The sequence below is a fragment of the Terrapene carolina genome, unplaced genomic scaffold (genome assembly GCF_002925995.2).
Source record: "Terrapene carolina triunguis isolate 2854851 unplaced genomic scaffold, T_m_triunguis-2.0 Scaffold148, whole genome shotgun sequence".
NCBI classification, from domain to species: domain Eukaryota; kingdom Metazoa; phylum Chordata; order Testudines; family Emydidae; genus Terrapene; species Terrapene triunguis.
In genome coordinates, this window is record NW_020664499.1 from 8,178,823 (window position 1) to 8,201,072 (window position 22,250).

Below are 22,250 nucleotides of genomic sequence, written 5' to 3' on the forward strand. Positions count from 1 at the left end.
ACAGTCCACCAGTGGAACTCGTAGTCATGGAACGATGTGAAGGTCAAAAATAGAAGTGGGTTCAAAAAATAATTAGGTAAGTTCATGGAGGATAGGTCCATCGATGGCTAGTAGCCAAGATAGTCAGGGATGCAACCTCCTGCTCTGGATGTCCCTAAAGTATCTGACTGCCAGAAGATGGGACTAGATGACAGGGGATGGTTCACTCAGTAATTGCCCTATGCTGTTCATTTCCTCTGAAGCATCTGGTAGTGGCCACTAGCGGAAGACAGGATATTGGACTAAATGGACCATTGATCTGACTGAGTATGGCCATTTTTATATTCTTAACAAGCACTACGAGTCAATTCTCATCAGTACTAAACTCCATCAGTATTCTTGGAAGAAGAACATAAAATCAAATTTTCCCTAGGATGTTTCAGTCATCATCTTCTTGCCAAAGCAGCTGTCAGAATAGTAAAAAGAAAGCTAAAGAGGCTGCTCACAAGAACAGGAGAGGCCAGTGAAAGAAGCAAAGTATTTCAGAGGGAGGAGAGAGGGGCAAGTCAAAAGAAATGGCACTGTGAGAAGAGGGAAGTGGCATTTTGAGCAGCTGCAAACACTGTGGTGCATGCTGGGAGGCCCCATACCTGCATACAGTTTGTGAACATGACACAAACAGACATCAGCTTGGAAAAGATCTTCAGCAGCTCAGGATTTGTTAGCATGCAGTCCTTTAGACAGTTATCCAGAAAGCTGGTATGGTGGCTCAGGACATCATCAATATTGGAAGCCTGTTATAGGAAAACACAACAATAAACAACACATCAACCAGTTCCTTACACTAACCTGCTACCAGAGATTTAAAATATCGTTAGTGATATGAAATAAATTAATGGAAAAAGAAAAAGTAAAATTGCTATGAGATATTGAGAAAATCATAGTGCTTAAAATATAAGGTTAAACTCAGACAGAAAATACATTATGGGAACAAAATGAAATTGAGATACTGTTTCTGTAGGGTTTTACAAGTTTTTAGCCATCTCAGCTGATATGGCTTCAAGTTTTAACAAGTTTACATTCAGATAAAACTCTACGCTGACTCAAGATGTGCAGAGATTAAGAACACAAACTGAGTCATGACAAGGGTATTATAGCAAACACATCCAAGACATCTGCTTACACTTCTCAGAGCCAACAAGGGTCAAAAGCACAACCTTTCCCAGAACTAGAATGGAATAGGGATAAACCCCATTCCCCGATGAGTCAGATATGTTGGTTCTATCTTTCCTTATGCCAAGGGGTTCCTTTTCCATTTCAGAGCTCTTTTTTATGACAGTTAACTTGGTGAAAACGGGGGTAGATTGGCACAACGCAGAACATCAGCCTGAAAGGAGCTGCCGTTTCTCGTAATTTCCAAATCTCAGTGATCCTAATTCATGGAATACCAGGTAGGGAAAAACTGGCCCAAACAGTCCCAAAGTGTGATTAAGAGCCAGTTCTGTGCTCCAAACATGTAGTGCAATATATGCCTTATTGAAATCAATGGAAATTTTCCCCAGATGCTTGGGGAGGTCTAAACCCTTGCTGACAATTCCCTTACAAGACTGTATCATGCCTTTAATAGCAAATTAGTGATTACGATGATTCTGTTTCATAACTGACTGTCATAACAAAAGCAATGTATATGTCACCCAACCTTCCTGACCAAAAGTCTAGTCCTCTGGACCCTCAGGGAGAGTGGAGTGAACATACAAAAGAATTCAGAGAGATGATTAGTCGTAGTCACAGTCAGAGAGTCAGCCAAAGCTCTGCATCAGTGATTCCTGGGTATGTCTAAAACCTTTGCATCCCAGTACTCTGGGACCATTCTCCCTTCGTGCAAAGGAGTTGCAATCTTTCTTCTGTTCCTGTTATTTTCTTCTCTCTTGGTAGATGGGATCCAGCCACTGCTGGCACCATGTCACATGGTGGTGTAAGCAGGAGCTGGAGCACAGAGAAAAGTGTGGTTCTAAGAGAGGAAAAGCCTTTACTAATAATAAAGCTGGAAAGTGAAGAAGAAGAGTCAGCACTACTGTAGTGTGGTGACACCAACAATTTTAGCCCTGTGTCTGCCTGCACAGCAACAGCCTCTGGAGGAATACATTTTGGAAAGAAAAAGAGCTACTTTTGTGGGTCTCCCACACCCAAAATTGTGTGTTGCAAACTCTTCTGCAGGAGTTAACTATTCAGGTGCACAAACACATACAAAAATCAAACTAGCATTGTAAACTTCAATCACTGGAACAGCCACATGCCAACGGACAACATTACTAGGGAAAGTCACTCCAATCTAGACTTCTAAGAAGGCAATAAAATAATGGGGAGTAAGACAAGTGTCCTCCTGGAAAACTCTTGTCTGGATCCGGTATCTTCCCTTAGCTGCCCCTCCTTAAGTCTCTTTCCTTTCTAGGCAGAAGCACTGTCAGGCTTCTGATGTTATCACCACAGGAACAGCACTTAAAGAATTCGCAACAATCTCTTCTGGCGCAGTAAGTGTGGGGAATACAGTAACTGTTTTCCGGAGAACAGTACATTTAAATATTTACTTTAAGTAACTGAAATCTGATTTTTTCTTAAACAAAAGGGATAAGAGTAACAGTTCGGTGACTTGGGACTCTTGTCCAACTGGCCACCGGTCAAATCACTAAACTCACCGATTTCAAGTTTTTCTCAAGGATATGCCATGTAGGTTCCATCACTTCAAACATCATATAATACTGGATATTCTGTACAAAATTCAACATCCGCTGTCGTAGTGTGAAAGCACCAGCAAACCTGAAAGAGGCAACAAGCAGCAAGCTCAGAGATGGCAACGTCACTGGGAATTGACTTTAGAGAGGCAGGTGAAGCACAACAGAAGACAACCACCCAGAAGACAGGAAATAAAATGTTTACTCACCTTCTCATAACTTGTTCTTCGAGATGTGTTGCTCACATTCATTCCAATTATGTCGCGTGCACAGTTTGCCAGAAGGTTTTTCCCTTAGCAGCATCCATTGGATCGGCTCTGGAGCCCCCTGGAGTCGCGCCTTCATGGCACCACATGTAGGGCCCTGCCGACCCGCCGCCTCTCCAGTTCCTTCTTGCAGGATACTCCGACAGAGGGGAAGGCAGGTGGGGTTGGAATGGATATGAGCAACACATCTCAAAGAACAACAGTTATGAGAAGGTGAGTAACCATTTTTAATTCTTCGAGTGCTTGCTCATATCGATTACAATTAGGTGACTCCCAAGCCTTACTTAGGAGGTGGGGTTGGAGTTTATGGAATCGCTGATTAAATCACAGCCCGGTTGAACACTGCATCGTCCCTGGCGTGCTGGGTGATTGAGTAATGTCAAATGAAGGTGTGGACCGAAGACCACGTAGCTGCTCTACATATCTCCTGGATTGGTACCAGGGCCAGGAAGGCTGATGAAGATGCCTGAGCTCTGGTGGAGCGTGCAGTCAGAGCGGGGGCAGGGACCTTTGCGAGATCGTAGCAAACCCGGATATGGGATGTGATCCACGACAATATCCTTTGTGTGGACACTTGGAGGCCTTTCATCCTGTCCGCTACCGCAACAAATAGCTGATTTGACTTGCGGAACTGCTTATTTGTTCAACATAAAAAGCCAATGCATGCCGCACATCCAAGGAAAGGAGCTCTGCTCGCGGCTATTGGCATGGGGTTTTGGGAAAAAGACCGGAAGGACTATGTCTTAATTGGCATGGAAATTCGAGACCGCCTTCAGAAGGAACACCGGGTGAGGTCGCAGTTGCACCTTATCTTTGTAAGAAATGGTATATGGGGGGGTGGGATGTGAGAGCCTTGAGCTCGGACACCCTTCTGGCTGATGTTATTGCAACCAAAAAGGCCACCTTGTAGGAAAGGCAGAGAAGGGAACAGGTCGCTAGGGGCTCGAATGGGGGCCCCATCAGCCTCGAGAGTACCTAGTTAAGGTCCCACGTGGGAGGTGGGCTGCTGAATATGAGGATATAATCTGTCCGACCCCTTGAGGAACCGCAGCACCATTTCATTAGTGAAGATGGTGCGTCCATGCTCTCTTGGGTGAAAAGCTGAGATGGCAGCCAGGTGAACCTTTATTGAGGAGTGAGACAAGCCCTGCTGTTTCAGCTTTAGGAGGTAGTCCAAGATAAAGGTGACCGATGATTGTGCTGGAGGGATACGACTCTGCGAGCACCAAATCGCAAATCTCTTCCACTTGGCTAAGTAAGTCACTCTAGTTGAAGGTGTTCTGCTACCCAGAAGAACCTCTCTAAAGGGGTCTGAGAATGTGAGCTGTAGCAGGTTCAACCACGACAGACCACTTGTGATTGTGAAACGACCTGCTGAGGTGGTCTGCTAGGTCATTCTGCGACCCTGGAAGACAGGACGCTTCCAAAAGCATGGAGTGTGCTATGCAGAACTCCCAGAGCTTGAGGGCTTCCTGACACAGGGGAGAGGAGTGTGCTCCCCCCATCTGTTGATCTAAAACAGGGGTCGGCAACGTTTGGCACGCGGCTTGCCAGGGTAAGCACCCTGGCGGGCCGGGCCAGTTTATTTACCTGCTGACACGGCAGGTTTGGCCGATTGCGGCCCCCTCTGGCCGCGGTTCGCTGTCCCGGGCCAATGGGGATGGCGGGAAGCCACGGCCAGCACATCCCTCGCCCGCGGCGCTTCCCGCCGCCCCCATTGGCCCAGGACGGCGAACCGCGGCCAGTGGGGGCCACGATCGGCCGAACCTGCCGCGTCAGCAGGTAAATAAACTGGCCCGGCCCGCCAGGGTGCTTACCCTGGCAAGCCGCATGCCAAACATTGCCAACCCCTGATCTAAAACATCACTGTTATATTGTCTGTCAGGGCCGATATGCATTTGCCCTCCAGGAGAGGCTGAAAGGACTGACATGTCAGTCAGACTGCCCTGAGCTTCCTTATATTGATGTGAAGCATCAGTTCCTCCTGAGACCAGAGGCCCCGAGTTCTGTGCTCCCCAAGGTGTGCCCCCTACCCCATGGCCGAGGCGTGTGTGGTCAGACATAGAGATGGACAAGATTTGGAAAACGCAACCCCTGCACACACCAAGTGCAGGTCGAGCCACCAGTGAAGAGACTTGAGAACCTCCGGTGGAATGGTAATCACCATGTCTAGACTGTGCCTGCTCGGTTGATACACCAATGCTAGGCAAGCTTGGCGAGGTCTGAGTCTGAGCCTCACATGTTGCATTACATATGTGCAAGATGCAGAGTTTTAAGCAACTCCTTACTGTGGTTATAGGGAATCATTTGAGGTCCTGTATGATGTCGTGAATGGCCTGGAAGCGGGATTGAGGCAAGAATGCTCTGGCCTGTGTTGAGTCTAGCACTGCCCCTATGGACTCTATTCTCTGAGGAAGGGTGAGCGTTGACTTTTGAATGTTTAGGAGGAGGCCCAATGCATTGAAGGTGGATCTTATGAGGGAGACATGCTGATCCACTTGTGTTCTGGACTGGCCCTTGACTAGCCAGTCATCTACGTAAGGAAATACCTGAACCTGCCTTTTCCGCAGAAAAGCGGCTATGACGGACATACATTTGGTGAACACTCGAGGTGCTGATGATAGGCCGAAAGGTAGTATTGTGAATTGGTAGTGGGAACTCCTGACTGTAAACCTTAAGAAGCACCTGTGGGGCAGGATTACGGAAATGTGGAAGTATGCGTCCTTCAAAGTCGAGGGCAGCTTACCAATCTCCTGGATCCAGGGAGGGGATGATAGTGGCCAAAGAGACCATTTGAAACTTTAGTTTCTTCATGAACTTGTTGAGATTGTACGGGTCCAAGATGGGTCTGAGGCCCCCTTTTGCTTTCGGTATTAGGAAATACCAGGAGTAAAACCCCTTTCCCCTGAGCTCTAGTGGAACCTCCTCCAACAGCCCCTACCGATAGGAGGGTTTGTACCTCCTGGACGAGAAGTTGCTTGTAAGAAGGGTCCCTGAAGAGGGACGGGGAAGGGGAGCGGGAGCGAGGGGGCGAAGGAAATTTGAGACAAAATCCCACTTCTACCATGCAGAGGATCCAACAGTCTGAGGTGATTTGGGACCATGCTCGGTAAAAATTGGACAGACGTTCCGAAAACGGGAAAGAGGGATCCAGTTGAGTGGTTGGTATAACGCCCTCGAGCGCATCCTCAAAAGGTCTGGTGGCTGCCTGGACGACCCAAATCCCATTATTCGGGGGTTGGGAATGGTGGTTCTGATTTCTGGGATGCCTACGGCTCTGGTCCTGCCTAGACTGCCCCTGGTATGGTCGTGTCGGGGGTTGAGGCCTAAATTGTCTATGATGGGTGGCAGGGGTGTGCAGTCCCAGCGATCTCAGAGTGGCTTGGGAATCTTTCAAACTGTGGAGTCTCGAGTCCATTTTCTCTGAAAATAATGTGGCCCCCTCAAACAGTAGGTCCTGAATTATCTGTTGGACCTCCCCGGGGAGGCCCAAGGCCTGCAGCCATAAGCAAGGGCGCATTGTGATGCCCGAAGACATCGTCTGCGTTGCGGAGTCTGTTGAGTCTAATGCCACTCGCAGCGACATCCTGGCGACTGTCTTGCACTCATCAACGAGAGCTGAGAATTCCGGCTTAGAATCCGGACTGAGAATTTGGACATTGCATCCCTTGTTTTAAAGTTATAATGGCTAAGGATTGCTTGTTGGTTTGCGATATGAAGCTGGAGCCCTCCAGTGGAATACATCTTCCTCCCGAAGAGGTCCAGCTTCTTTGCGTCCTTAGCTCGAGGGGTAGGCTCTTGCCTCTCCCTCGCGTTAATGGCCGCCACTACCAACGAGTTTGGCGGGGCATGGGTAAACAAAGATTCATAGCCCTTCAAGGGCACAAATTACTTTCTCTCAAATGCCTTAGCTGTGGGAGCCAGAGAGGATGGTGTTTGCCAAAGAGTTTTTTTGTTCTCCTGAATGGTCTTTATTAGGGGAAGGGCCACCCTGGTGGGTCCTGCTGGGGATAAAACATCCACCATTGGATTGGACACCTCGGTGACTTCCTCCATCTGTATCCCGAGGTTCTGAGTGACCCGCCTCAGAAGTTCAAGGTGGGCTCTGCTTTCAGGAAGAGGAGGCCCCGAGGATGTTCTTGCCACTGACTCATCTGGAGACGATGATGAGGAGTCCTGAACATGGGAGGGGCCCTCCTTTCCACCCGGCTGCTCAAAACACTGTGGCTCCGCCCCCAAGTCGGTGTCCGCCTCGGTGCCAGCCCCGGTACTAGTCGTGGCGGCGGTCACAGTACTGTCCATGGTACTGAGTGTAGCTGTGGTGCCAGGTACAGTGCTGGCTCTGCTGTCAGTGCCAGGCGCAGTACCAATTGTGGCGCTGGTGGTGGTAGCGGTGGCTGATGCCTGGGAGAAATCCCTGGCCCTAGATGTAGTCCTTCTCTCAGACGCGACCGAAAAGGTGCGTACCGAGGCGGACCCCTGGGAGTGGTGGTAAGTCCACGGGGTCCAGAAGGGCCACTGAGTCAGCATCTGAGCCAGTACTTGCCATTGTGTTAGCCACGGTACTGGGGGGAAAGTCTGGGTCATCCCCGCTGTCTGCGAGTGCCGGCAGCTACGGTGTCGACCTCTCCGGGACACATATGAGTCAGTGTCTGATTCGGACTCTGATGAGTCTGCATGCAGGGACCATGGCAACACCATGCCCGTCGGTGCCAGGGCGATGTGGATCATTGCTGAGTCATAGCCTGCTTGCCTCTGGACTGCACCAGTGGCCTCTGAGTCTTTTGGGGCCTTGGAACCGGTGCAGTGGCACCGTGGTCGGGGGAGTGTGGACCTGTCAGTGTTCCAGGGCGTGGAAGGGAGGTCCAAACCCTCCACCTGGGTCTCCTCCGGTGGCACCGGACTCAACAATCCCTCCCATGGGCCCAGAGTCAACGGTGTTGGCTGTTGAGCTGGAGGGGAGGTGCGGTCTTGCACCGGTCTCCGTCCCTTGGGTGGTTCACGTTCCTGTGCGTGGGACTTGACTAAAAGGAAAACGCTTCAAAACATTTATTTGGTGTCACTATCTTCTAATCTTGGTGATAAATCCAGCATGAATTATTGTGCATTTGTTATTAGGATAGAATTTAATAAGATAAGGGAGTAATGTCTGTATGGTAGACTACAAGCATATTACTGGTTCAATGAAGACTTTAAAATACTGGTTTTTGCACCAAAGTAAAACCCTGAGAAATTCAAATACTCGAACAAATCACTTATGGTGCAGTTATACGCTAAACAAACTAAACCAAAAAGAGAACGGTGGGAGTCCATATTCATCCATTTAGAGTAAGTTTGCTCAGGTTGTTTGGAGAAAGGTGGCTTATCTAGCTGTCAGCCCTGCAAACTCCACTTGGGCTCTGAGACTGAAGCTGGGATTTTGCTTGTATTTCATCACCAGTAATAAGTAATCTACAAAGAGAATGTAGTTTACAATTCTGCTGAGGTATAAGCAAGCTTCCTCTACCATAGATGTACAGTACTGGCTCTGCAGAACTAACATGAGAAGAGTGGAAATGGTAAAAAATTATTTTAGTCAATAGTCAGCAGCTATAATCCTGACTCTGGAAGACAGTATTCACAGGCAAAACAACAACAACCAGGCATGTCTTTGGACCAGATAAAGGACAAGTGCTGTTACCTGGTGTATTTATTTAAGCCTAGCTGTCTTTTTGGGAGGACATGTCCATAGGCTCCCAGATAAACAACCAGTGGAGCCATTGGACAATCGAGATGCTAAAGGAGCACTCAAGGACGAGAAGGCCATTGCGGAGAAACTAAATGAATTATTTGCATCGGTCTTCACAGCTGAGGATGTGCGGGAGATTGCCAAACCTGAACCATTCTTTTTAGGTGACAAATCTGAGGAACTGTCCCAGATTGAGGTGTCATTAGAAGAGGTTTTGGAACAAATTGATAAACTAAACAGTAATAAATCACCAGGACCAGATGGTATTCACCCAAGAGTTCTGAAGGAACTCAAATGTGAAATTGCAGAACTACTAACTGAAGTCTGTAACCTATCATTTAAATCAGCTTCTGTACCAAATGACTGGAGGATAGCTAATGTGACGCCAATTTTTAAAAAGGGCTCCAGAGGTGATCCCGGCAATTACAGGCCGGTAAACCTGACTCCAATACGAGGCAAACCGGTTGAAACTATAGTAAAGAACAAAATTGTCGGACACATAGATGAACATAATTTATTGGTGAAGAGTCAACATGGTTTTTGTAAAGGGAAATCATGCCTCATCAATCTACTAGAATTTTAGTTTTTAGAATGGAGAGAGGTAAATAGTGTTGTCCCCAGGGGTCTGTATTGGGACCAGTCCTATTCAACTTAGTCATAAATGATCTGGAAAAAGGGGTAAAAGGTGTGGTGGAAATATTTGCAGATGATACAAAACTATTCAAGATAGTTAAGTCCCAGGCAGACTGCAAAGAGCTACAAAAGGATCTCTCAAAACTGGGTGACTGGGCAACAAAATTGCAGATGAAATTCAATGTTGAGAAATGCAAAGTGATGCACATTGGAAAACATAATCCCAACTACACATATAAAATGATGGGGTCTAAATTAGCTGTTACCACTCAAGAAAGAGATCTTGGAGTCATTGTGGATAGTTCTCTGAAAACATCCACTCAAAAAAGCAGTCAAAAAGCAAACAGAATGTTTGGAATCATTAAGAAAGGGGATAGATAAAAAGACAGAAATATCATATTGCCTCTATATAAATCCATGGTACGCCCACATCTTGAATACTGAGTGCAGATGTGGTTACCCTGTCTCAAAAAAGATATATTGGAATTGGAAAAGGTTCAGTAAAGGGCAACACAAATAATCAGGCTTATGGAATGGCTTCGGTATGAGAAGAGATTAATAAGGTTGGGACTTTTCAGGTTGGAAAAGAGATGACTAAGGGAGGATGAGATAGAGGTCTATAAAATCATGACTGGTGTGGAGAAAGTAAATAAGGAAGTGTTATTTACTCCTTCTCATAACATAAGAGCCAAAGGTCACCAAATGTAATTAGTAGGCAGCAGGTTTAAAACAAACAAAAAGAAGTATTTCTTCACACAACACACAGTCAACCTGTGGAACTCTTTGCCAGAAGATGTGGTGAAGGCCAAGACTACAATAGGGTTCAAAAAAGAACTAGATAAATTCATGGAGTATAGGTCCATCAATGGTAATTAGCCAGGATGGGCAGGGATGGCGTCCCTAGCCTCTGTTTGCCAGAAGCTGGGAATGAGCGACAGGGGATGGATCACTTGATGATTACCTGTTCTGTTCATTCCCGCTGGGGCACCTGGCACTGGCCACTGTCGGAAGACAGGATACTGGGCTAGATGGACCTTTGGTCTGACCCAGTATGGCTGTTCTTATGTTAATTCAAAAATTCTTCAGAGATGTATGCTTCAATATAATTGTTAAATAAGTCTTTACAAAATTATGAATAAGACAGGACTGGGACTACAGCATGGTTGCCCAGACGGCCTACATTTCCCAGCCTGCTTTGCTCGCCTGCTTCCAAGAGAGAGAGAGACTGGCTAGAATCACCAGGGGCTACCATGATTTTCCTCACACTGAAGATGAAGGGAGGTTCTAGTCCACCCTGTTCATGGAACTCCAACCATGGAACCAACTACATGTGCTCCTTCATGAATTTCAGAGTGCCTCCCTGAGACCATTTCTGTCCCCTGAGAAAGATCACTAACCATTACACCTACAAACCTAAGATAAGGCAGTACAGCCAAGGAGAGATCTCATTCGTTTTAAGGCCTAGAGACCATTACAAGGGTATTTTCAGAGAAGCAGAATTACAAGGTACTTTAATTAAATTTCCCTTCTCTAAAGATTCTGAGTTGTCCATGAACTGTGCTGTGTTAAGAACATTAAGCTATCTTAGTACCTTCAGGGTATTCTGAACTGCCCCAGTCTCTGGTGTAAAGTAGGGTAGCCTTATTGTTACCAGCTATCCACGGACCTCAAAGGGCCACTGAAGCAACAGGGAATCACCAAAAGGTTTGTTATTAACTGTAATGGAGGGATAAAGCACCTCCGCAAATCAAAATCCTTAATTGCGACCAGCTCAAATAAGGGACATTGCAAAAGAAATTTTTTTTTTTTTTTAGCAGTGAGAGAGTTTGAGTTCATGTCTTGGAAACAGTTTCTGCAGGTCTGACAAACCAAAGCAACAGTTGCTTTGTATATGTATAGAGGAGAGACTATGTGTCTGGCTTTCATATGTCCGGAAAAGAAACATTCCTGGGAAAGGCAGACGTGGCCCTTCCTCAGATCAAATGGGCTCTGACATAGGTATCTATGCTTTAGGCCAGCTAGGTCATAGCAATGCAAAATGCATGAGACAACCTTCTAAGATCTGGTCCTCTTAGTGACAAGAAGAAAACAGGATCAAATGAAAGAAGTAGTCACGTGGCCTGTGAAGCATTGCAGCCAGGACCAGTAAACCCACCAAGCACGTTAATTCCAGCACGGAGTCCTAGGATGCAGTACCAGAGACTTGGCAGGTTTCCCCTAAACCCTGGCTATCTCCACTACCAAACTCTTGGGTGATGGTGGGAGAGGCAGCCAGAGGAAGAAGGGGTTACTAACTGTGGTTCTTTGAGATGAGAGTCTCTAGGCATATTCCATTGTAGGGGTATCTGCATCCCTGCGCTTCTGATCAGAGATTTTAGGTAGCAGTCTCCATTTGGCTCACACTTGCGCTCTCCGTCTTGTGCCGTGTCTTGAGGCTATCTAGTACTGTGTGGGCAAACTGCCCTCAGTTTCTTCTCTCCCCACAGAGCCCTTTATTGACAACTCCAAAGTAGAGGGGAGGAGGGAGGGTCGTGGAGCACCCAATGGGGACACACATATCGAAGAACCAGTTACTGTACAAGGTGAGTAACCCATTCTTTCTTCTTTGAGTAGTGTCATTATGGGTGCTCCACTGTGGGTGACTCTACAGCGGTATCCCTGATGGAGGGGTGGGGCTTCAGAGTCGAGTCTATTACTGATGCTAATAATGTGGAGGCAAACATGGCATCACATGCCGAGTCATGGATAACATTCATAACATTCTGAAAATGTATGAGCGGATGCCCAAGTTGCTGCTCTGCTTATTTCTGTAATGGGAACATTTTTGATGAAGGCTACAGAAGTGGAAACGGATCTCATGGAACGAGTTTGGATTCCAAATGGAGGTTGCAGATTGCGGGCATGACAGCAATAGTTAATGCAGTTCGATATTCATCTGGAGTCTCTGATCTGATATTGCAGATCCCTTGAATCTGTCTGCAATTGAGAGGAATAGATTAGGAGATTTCCTAAAGTCTTTTGTTCTATCCAAATAGAATGCCGCAAAGCTTTCCTGACATCAAGTGTATGCAATATTGCTTCTCTGTTGTTAGGGTCAGGCTTTTGGAAGAAGGTGAGAAGGTGAATGAACTGTTTTATATGGAAGGACGAGGCTACTTTGGAGAGGAACTTTAGGTGTGGTCTCAGTGTGACCTTTGCCTTAAAGAAAATTGTGAAGGGAGGGTGTACCATTAGAGCCCCTATTTCCTCGATCCTCTGAGCTGACGTGATGGCCACTAGGAATGCTGTTTTCATAGACAGATGCATAAGTGCGTATGTGGCCAGGAGTTCAAAAGGGTGTTTTGTTAGGCCCCTGAAGACCAGATTAATGTCCCAGGCTGGTAAAGGACATCTGATTTGTGGAAAGAGGTTACACATACCCTTGAGGAATCTCTTTGCTGTTGAATGAGCGAATACTGAATATCTGTCTATCTTCTGACAAAAACCTGTTATGGCTGCAAGAAGCCTGAGGCAATTTTGCACTGTCACGGTGGGATAAACCTTCAGATCTAAAGCAATGGCCAGCATTGTCTAGAATGGTGTCCCTAGCCTCTGTTTGCCAGAAGCTGGGAATGAGCGACAGGGGATGGATCACTTGATGATTACCTGTTCTGTTCATTCCCGCTGGGGCACCTGGCACTGGCCACTGTCGGAAGACAGGATACTGGGCTAGATGGACCTTTGGTCTGACCCAGTAGGGCCATTCTTATGTTCTTATGTACCTGGGGAAGGAAGGCCTTGCTTTTGGAGAGTCCAAGACTGCTCCTATGAACTCTATTTTTGTACAGGAGATAGGACTGACTTCTCTGTGTTGATGCCTAGCGTGTCAAAGGAGGATTGGATCACAATCATGCTGGACAGCACCTGAGCGTTGGACCACCCTCTCACCAACCAGTCATCCAGGTAGGGAAACACTTGAATTCCTGATTTTCTGAGGAAAGGAACCACTGCTACCATACACTTTTGTATTGCCATATGGAAATGCGCATCTTTTAAGTTGAGTGCAGAATTCCAGTCTCCAGGTACCAAGGAAGGGGATAATGGAAGCCAGCATGGCTGTGCAAAACTTTATCCTTTTTAAATGTTTGTTGAGGTGTCACAGGTCTAGTATGGGTCTGAGGCCTCATTTTGCTTTTGGGATCAGGAAATAGAGGGAATAAGACCCCTTCCCTCTGTGCAACTGCGGATCTTCCTCTATGGCTCCCAACTGTAGGAGACACTGCACCTCCCAAAGGAGTACTTCCTCATGAGAGTGGTCCCTGAAGATGTATAGGGAAGAGAGTGGGAAGGGGGGATAGAAATGAACTAAAGCGTTTATCCCAATTCCACTGTGCTTCAGACCCACTGGTCTGTGGTGAGTAGGGTGACCAGATGAGATGAAGAAAATATCAGCAAGCCTCTGAGCGCGACCCCCCTTATACATTAAAAACACTTTTTTATAAACTTAACACCATTATAAATGTTGGAGGCAAAGCTGGCTTTGGGGTGGAGGCTGACAGCTTGCGACCCCCCATGTAATAACCTTACGACCCCCCGAGGGGTCCCGACCCCCAGTTTGAGAACCCCTGTCCTAGTGGCAAGGTGTAAAAGCAAAATAGTGTAGCTGCTGAGGACAAAACTGCTTTTTCTTTGGGACGGGTATATATGTGCCAAAGATCTGAGTGTTGACCTGGAGTCTTTCAGACTATGTGGCTTGTCATGTAGCCTGCTTGGAGAAAAAGGGATGACCCTTCAAAGGGAAAGTCTGTTGGACCTCTTGAGGGAGACTAATGACTGGAGCCATGAACATCTGTCCATTGAAATGGTCAATGCCATGCCCTAGCAGCAGAGTCAGCAGCATCCAACCCCACCTGAAATGAGGTTCTAGCCAATAACTTTCCCTCATCTAGCAACCAAGAAATTCTTGTCTTGCATCCTTTGACAATATGTCTATAAATTTTAATATATTGTCCCAGAAGTTAAAGTCATAGTGCCCAGCAATGCCAGCTGGTTAGTGATCCTGAACTGCAGGCCAGCTTTCTGCCAAACAGGTTGAGTGTTTTAGCATACTTTGATTTCGGGGTAGACACCTATTTCCCTGTCATCTTTCTTATTGGGGGCTAAGACCACCAGAGATCTCACCAAGGGTGGGTACACTTTACTAATACTTTACTAGCACTAAATTATCTTTAAAGAATAATAACCATTAAGTACAAGGTCTGAATTAATCAGCAGGCTTTCTATCAGATGCTGAAATGCTGCTTAAAACAACTGCAGTTTGCTCTTCGCCTGGCAAAAGCACGTACAATGACTTAGCGAAGGGACCAGAACAAAGGACATTTAAAATGTGTAACCACTAAGAAGAAAAAAAACTTCACAATACTCCAGTGGGAGAAAAAAAAGCCATACCACTTAGCTGAATGTAGTGAGTACTCCTTAGCAGCCTTATTGCTGATCCAAACATTGCACAACTGTCTCTCCACGTGCTTGCAATAGAACATGTGTCTGAAAAGCATCTGGTATCTGGTTAAAGCTTTCCTGGAAACAGAACACAGGAAGAACGAAGATAATAAAGATTAAACCCCATTCTAATAAGCAGACAAGATACAGTTGCTCTATATACCACACATAATATAAAACCACCAAAGCAAGGAAATAAAAATCTAAGGCGTCTAACATGACATACATTTTACTCCTCCACCCAGAGATGCACTACTCACCACTAAAGCAACCACAATCATAAATGCCCCAGTAGTGATGCCAGCCTTCCAGCACCCCCTCCTCAAACTCCCCAACACCATGAACAGCCAGACAGCCCCCTGCTCCCGACTGTTCTGCACAGTTCTGAAAAAAACACACTCATGCCTGTCTGGGGAAGGAGTGCTGGAAGGCTGGCAGATGCCAAAGCATGCAGTAGTGCACCAACTACACGAAAAACTAGTGTTAATGCTTCTACTTTTCACCAAGATTTTTAGGAGAAAAAGGAGAAAGACATGGCCAAGGACCAGGTTCTGGACACAGTGACAGCTTCCTCTACTTGCTGTCAATGCACTAAAAGGGGGAACAGAGGTGGGTGGGGCTGGCACTTCTGTTAATATCTTTGGACACCAAACGTTCAGTGTCACAAAACTGTCCTTGTGCCCCACCCAATAGATGCAGCTTTCTGCAGAGTTCTAAAGCTCTGCAGCAGAGACCTGCATCCCAAAAGCAGAAACACGAGGGGACCATCTCACAGAACATTTGCTTTTTAAGTATAGCCCTTGTAACAGAACAGACTTTAGTCTAGAGCCTCTCCAACGATAAAAGAAAAGGGTCAGACACCTGGAGGCTGTGATACTTTTGCTGACAGTACTTCTCCCAAGTACTCAGCTCAATGAACTTGTTAACCAGTATCTAGCTCTAACTTAAGCCTAAACCTCAGAGTATGGATCTAGTTTACACCACACTCACCTTTAGGGAGCAGAAATATTGTCTTATAAGTGTGAATTTTTTTTAAAGTCCCACAAGCCTGTTGATTTTTAAAAGGTGAGGCCCAGATTAAAGGATATACCATTTTGGCCATTTATTAACAGCTAATTGTGGGACCCCAGGTGAACTCATTTTGTTCCTTCCTGTTGAAAGAGCAACCTCCTGTCTGTTTGTGTGTCACAGGCAGGACTGCCAATGTAACACTGACAGACCCCAGTTGTCAGGATCGAACCTGGGACCTCTGGAGCTAAATACATGAGCTCTACTGCATGAGCTAAAATCCATATGGCCCTTAGCTAAAGCTGTAGAGCAGACTCAATCTCTCTCTTAGTGGTCTTGGTGCCACTAGCTGGGACAGAGCACCACACCCAGGAGGTGTGTGGGTTACACCAGCACTTGCTAATGAAGGCAGGAGATTGTGCCGCAGCTTAAGTGGAATTTTCAAACTATCGTAAAAGACGGTTACTCACCTTTGTAACTGTTGTTCTTTGAGATGTGTTGCACATATCCATTCCAATTAGGTGTGTGCGCGCTGCGTGCACGATCGTCGGAAGATTTTTACCCTAGCAACACTGAGTGGGTTGGCTGAGGTGCCCCCGGAGTGGCGCCCTTATGGCGCCGGATATATGCCCCTGCCAACCCAGCGCCCCCTCAGTTCCTTCTTGCTGGCTACTCCGACAGAGGGGAAGGAGGGCGGGTTTGGAATGGATATGAGCCACACATCTCGAAGAACAACAGTTACAAAGGTGAGTAACCGTCTTTTCTTCTTCGAGTGCTTGCTCATATCGATTCCAATTAGATGACTCCCAAGCCTTACCTAGGCGATGGGGTCAGAGTGAGATGTCGCGGCGTGAAGGACCGCTGAACCAAATGCAGCATCACCCCGGACTGCTGCACTATCGCATAGTGGGAAGCAAAGTATGACGAAGCTGCTGCCCTACAGATCTCCTGTATGGGTACATGAGCCAGGAAGGCGGAGGACGAAGCTTGAGCCCGAGTGGAGTGGGCAGTAAGATGTGTAGTTGGGACACCAGCCAAGTCATAGCACGCATAGATGCATGATGTAATCCAGGACGAGATGCGCTGGGTGGAAACCGGAAGGCCCTTCATCCAGTCTGCCACAGCTACGAACAGCTGGGTCGTCCTCCTAAAAGGGAGTGCAGCTGTTGTTCTCGTCGAGAAGCGTGCGGCTTCGGATAGAAGACTGGAAGGAAGATGTCTTGGGTTGACATGGAAGGCAGACACCACCTTAGGAAGGAAGGCGGGGTGTGGTCGCAGCTGTACCTTGTCCTTATGGAACACTGTATACGTTGGGTCCGACGTGAGGGCTCGAAGCTCCGACACACGTCTCGCCAAAGTGATGGCGACGAGGAAAGATGTACAGGAGCGAGCAAGTGGCCATCGGCTTGAACGGGGCACCCATGAGTCTGGATAGGACCAGGCTGAGGTCCCACATAGGTGCCGGATGCCGAATTTGTGGGTACAGACACTCCAATCCCTTGAGGAACCTGCTGACCATGGGATTGGAGAAAACCGAGTGCCCATTTTCGCCTGGCGGGAAGGCCGAAATCGCTGCTAGGTGTACTCTGGTGGATGAAACTGCCAGGCCTTGCTGTTTCAAGGACAAGAGATAGTTTAAGATGGTAGGTACTGGTACCTCCAGAAGGGGAGTATTGCTCAGGGCACACCAGCAGGAGAAACGCTTCCACTTGGCCAAATACGTGGACCTAGTAGAGGGCTTTCTGCTACCCAAAAGTATGTGCTGCACCGAGCGGGAGTAACGTAGCTCAGATTGAGTTAGTCATGCAGCATCCATGCTGTGAGATGGAGGGATTGCGGGTCCGGATGACATAGTTGGCCGTGTTCCTGAGTGATCAGGTCCGGCCACAACGGGAGTGGAAGTGGGGTGGTCACCGACAGATGGAGGAGAGTGGTATACCAATGTTGCCTGGGCCACGCCGAGGCGATGAAGATTAAGCGGGCCATGTCTCTGCACAATTTGAGAAGGATCTTGTGGACTAACGGGAATGGAGGAAAGGCATAGAACAGGTGGTCTTTCCACGGTATCAGGAAGGCCTCCGATAGGGAGCCCGGGGAGTGCCCCTGGAGAGAGCAGAACACCTGGCACTTCCAATTCTCGCGAGAGGCGAAAAGGTCTATGTGGGGAAATCCCCACTTCCGGAAAACAGAATGGATAACGTCCAGGCGAATCGACCACTCAGAAAGGATCTGCTGAGGCGATCTGCCAAGGTGTTTTGGACTCCTGGGAGAAACGACGCCACCAGGTCAATCGAGTGGGCTATGCAGAATTCCCACAGGCAAATGGCTTCCTGACAGAGGGGGGACGATCGCGCTCCCCTTTGTTTGTTGATGTAAAACATGGCCGTTGTGTTGTCTGTGAAAACTGCGACACAACAACCCTGAAGGTGTTTGCGGAACACCTGACACGCCAGGCGTACTGCTCTCAGTTCCTGTACGTTGATGTGCAGGGATCTCTCTTGTGTGGACCAAAGGTCCTGTGTGCGAAGGTCCGCAAGGTAAGCGCCCCAGCCCAGAGATGATGCGTCTGTGGTTACGACCAGGGAGGGCTGTGGGGCATGGAATGGCATCCCCCGCATACCGAGTTGGGGCATACCACCAGACCAGGGAGGTTAAGATTTCCGTCGGAACCATGAGCACTGTGTCTAAATTGTCCCGGCCCGGGCGATACACGGATGAGAGCCAGGCCTGAGTGGCTGGAGGCGCAGTCTGGCATGTCTGGTCACGAAGGTGCAAGACGCCATGTGTCCCAGTAGACGTCTGTGCTGTCGAGGTCAGGAAGCTTTGGAGGCCGTGGATAATGCTCGTCATGGACTGAAAGCGGGCATGCGGTAGGCATGCCCGGGCGAGATTTGAATCCAGGACTGCTCCGATGAAGTCTATTCTTTGGGTCGGCTCCAAAGTGGACTTTTCGACATTGAGCAGCAGGCCCAGCTGTCTGAACAAGCTCATGGTGAACTGAACATGAGATTGCACCTGGAGCTTGGAGCGACCCTGAATGAGCCAGTCGTCGAGGTACGGAAACACTTGGATCCGATGTCGACGGAGTGAGGCATCTACGAGGGCCATATACTTGGTAAAGACCCTTGGTGCAGTGGATAGGCCGAAGGGAAGGACAGTAAATTGGAAGTGCTGTTGGTTGACCACGAAGCGAAGAAAGCGCCTGTACAGCGGGTAAATCGCTATGTGGAAGTACGCATCCTTCATGTCGAGGGCGGAGTACCAGTCTCCAGGATCCAGGGAAGGAATAACGGTCCCCAGGGAAACCATGCGGAACTTCAACTTTACCATAAATTTGTTGAGTCCACGCAGGTCCAGAATGGGCCGCAGCCCCCCCTTCGCCTTGGGGATTAGGAAGTAGCAGGAGTAAAACCCACTGCCCCTCAGTTCCTTTGGAACCTCCTCTATAGCTCCGATAGTTAGGAGCATTTGGACCTCCTGTAGGAGGAGTTGCTCGTGAGAGGGGTCCCTGAAGAGGGATGGGGAGGGAGGGTGGGGAAAAAACAAATTGAAGGCGGTATCCACTCTCCATCGTGCGTAGGACCCAGCGGTCTGACGTTATGCGGGACCACGCAGGGAGGAAATAGGAGAGGCGGCTGGTGAAAGGTGGGGAAGGATCCTGTAAGGAGACTGGTGCTCCGCCCTCGGGCACACCTTCAAAAGTTTTGTTTGGGCCCCGCCGATGGTTTAGGGGGGTCCTGGTTCTGGCCCGTCTGAGGACCAGATTGTCTCCTCCTACCATCCTGGCCGCTTCTTCTAGAGAAGTCCTGTCTCGGTCGGGGGTTAGGGTAGGTGTGCTGTGATTGCGGTCGGAAGGGCCTACGTTGCGTCACCGGGGTATGCATGCCCAATGAACGCATGATGGCCCAGTTATCCTTCAGACTCTGGAGTCAGTTGTGTCTGAAAATAGACCATGGCCATCAAAGGGCAGGTCCTGGATAGTTTGCTGCAGTTCCGGGGGAAGACCGGACACCTGCAGCCATGAAATGCGGCGCATAGCTACGCCCGAGGCTAGAGTCCTAGCCGCCGAGTCTGCCGCATCTATCGAGGCCTGCAAAGATGTCCTGGCTACTTTCTTGCCCTCCTCTAGCAAGGCCCCGAACTCCTCCGGAACAAGCTCTTTGAACTTTCCCATCGAGTTCCAAGTATTATAATTATAATGACTCAAGAGGGCCTACTGGTTAGCCACTCTGAGTTGTAGGCTGCCAGTAGAACAGATCTTGCGGCCGAATAAATCCAGGCGTCTAGCGTCCTTGGATTTAGGAGCGGGAGCTTGTTGGCTGTGTCTTTCCCTCTCATTAATGGACTGTACAACGAGGGAGACGGTTGGGGGTGAATGTACAAATACTCAGTCTTTGGAGGGGACCAAGTACTTCCTCTCCACCCCCTTGGCAGTGGGAGGAATAGACGCCGAAGATTGCCAGATTGTATTAGCATTAGCCTGGATGGTCCGAATAAACGGCAAGGCTATACGTGTCAGGTTATTGGCAGATAAAATGTCCACTACCGGGTCCTCGACCTCCACCACCTCCTCCACCTGGAGGTTCATGTTTTGTGCCACCCTGCGAAGTAAGTCTTGGTGTGCATGGAGGTCTACAGGTGGGGGGCCAGAGAAGGATGTACCCGCCACCGCCTTGTCAGGCGAAGACGAGGAGAATACGCCCAGGACTTATGGGTCCTGGGGCAAATCTTGCTGGGGGAGGGGAGTCCGGCTGCCCTAGGTCCACCATGCTAGGGGCATGAGCAGAGGGTAGGGCCATCGCCTCCAAGCCCCCGGGGGGGGGGGGGGGAGCGACTGACAGTGGCCTCCGGGACCCGGGGTTCCGAATGGGCAGAGCGAGAAGCCCCCGAGGGGACACCTTGGGCCTGATGGCATGCCCATGGGGTCCAAAAGGACCATTGTGGGGGTCCCTAAGCAGGATCCTGCCTCTCATCGTGCCATTGGCTAGCACCGTCCGTGTCTTGGTCATGGACGTGGTAGCCACTTTCTGCTTGGGACGACCGCGAGTTGGGGTGGGACGGCCAAGGTGGAGCCGAGCGCTCATGCTGGGTCGCACTGTCCTGTGTTGTTGCCCCGTGCCGCGGAGATGGAGATAAGCGCCGCGGTCTTGAGTGGTACTGCGATCTGGATCGGGACCGACGGTCGTATCGATGCCGGGAGGCAAATCTGGACGGGCGGAGCGGTGCCGGGATCGACTCCGAGTAGATCAGCACTGGGAATGGTGCCGGGAGCTGGACCGGTACTGGCTGTAGCAGGACGAAGATCTTCGTGAGGCGGAGCGGTGCGTGGACAAGCCCAACGGCTGGATCGGGACCATGACCTGGATTGGGATCGAGATCGATGCCGACCTGTCTCGTTCTGCGACGGAGGGCGCATCATGGAGGGCTTCCCTTTCGAGGGAACAGCCTGCACTGGCAGTACTGCAGATTGCGACGGTCCCGGCTCGGTGAGTGCAATCAGGTCACGTGCCGTGGAGAAAGTAAAGTCTCCGGGGTGGAAGGTAGGCCGAGCTCGACCGCGGTATGCACTGGGGAGCTTATGTGCACCAGACTCAACAGTGCTTGTGGCGCCGGAATCGACGGTGCTGGAGTTGGAGCCTGCGAGGGGTGGTCCGGCACAGGACGCTGCTCCAAGGGGGTCACAAGCGGTGCCGGCAACTGCATCGGAGCAGCAGGTTGCTTGTGCTGCTTCTTAGATCCCGGAGACAGCGAACAGTGCCGCGCTGGTAGCGGTGCCGGAGACGTCCGGTGCCGGGAGTCTTTGCCGGTGCCGAGTCACGAAGCTCTTGTTTCCGGTGCCGAAGGCGCGCTTTGGACCGACGGCCCCGGTTCTTGGCGCGGGGCCGAGGACATTCCGCTAAGTGCCACTTCCATCAGGAGCTGCTTCAAGAGAAAGTCCCGCTCCTTTTTAGTCCAAGGCTTAAATGCCTTATAAATGCTGCACTTATCTGATTGATGGGATTCCTCCAGGGACTTCAAACAGGAGTCGTGGGGGTCTCCCGTAGGCATCGGCTTAAGGCAGGCCGAGCACGGTTTGAAACCCGGAGACCTAGGCATGAGCCCGGGTACCAGGAGGGACGGAAGGGGAGAGACCCCTTACCTCCAATTACTATGTACACTAACAACAATAACTACTATTAACTACAACTAGAAACTAACAACAACTACTCTATAACAACTATCTACAAACATAAACGAGCTAAGAGCTAGGGAAGTGGAGATCAGCTAAGCCGCGCTCCACAGTTCCAACGACCATCACGGGCGGTAAGAAGGAACTGAGGGGGCGCTGGGTCAGCAGGGGCAAATATCCAGCGCCATAAGGGCGCCACTCCAGGGGGCGCCTCAGCTGACCCACCGAGTGTTGCTAGGGTAAAAATCTTCTGATGA

The 22,250-nt window shown here is 49.1% G+C and overlaps 1 protein-coding gene across 2 annotated transcripts in view; it reads right to left on the bottom strand.

The window, feature by feature from the left end:
- LOC113405057 (gamma-tubulin complex component 2-like) overlaps positions 1-22,250 on the bottom strand; it is a 100,734-nt gene that overhangs the window by 16,829 nt on the left and 61,655 nt on the right. For both annotated transcript variants that reach the window (XM_026653749.1, XM_026653747.2), the window contains exons 13-15: positions 14,766-14,894; positions 2,676-2,796; positions 630-773 (exon numbers count right to left, since the gene is read on the bottom strand). In XM_026653749.1, coding sequence (XP_026509534.1) covers positions 630-773; positions 2,676-2,796; positions 14,766-14,894 — 394 coding nt within the window. The remainder of the gene's footprint in view (positions 1-629; positions 774-2,675; positions 2,797-14,765; positions 14,895-22,250) is intronic.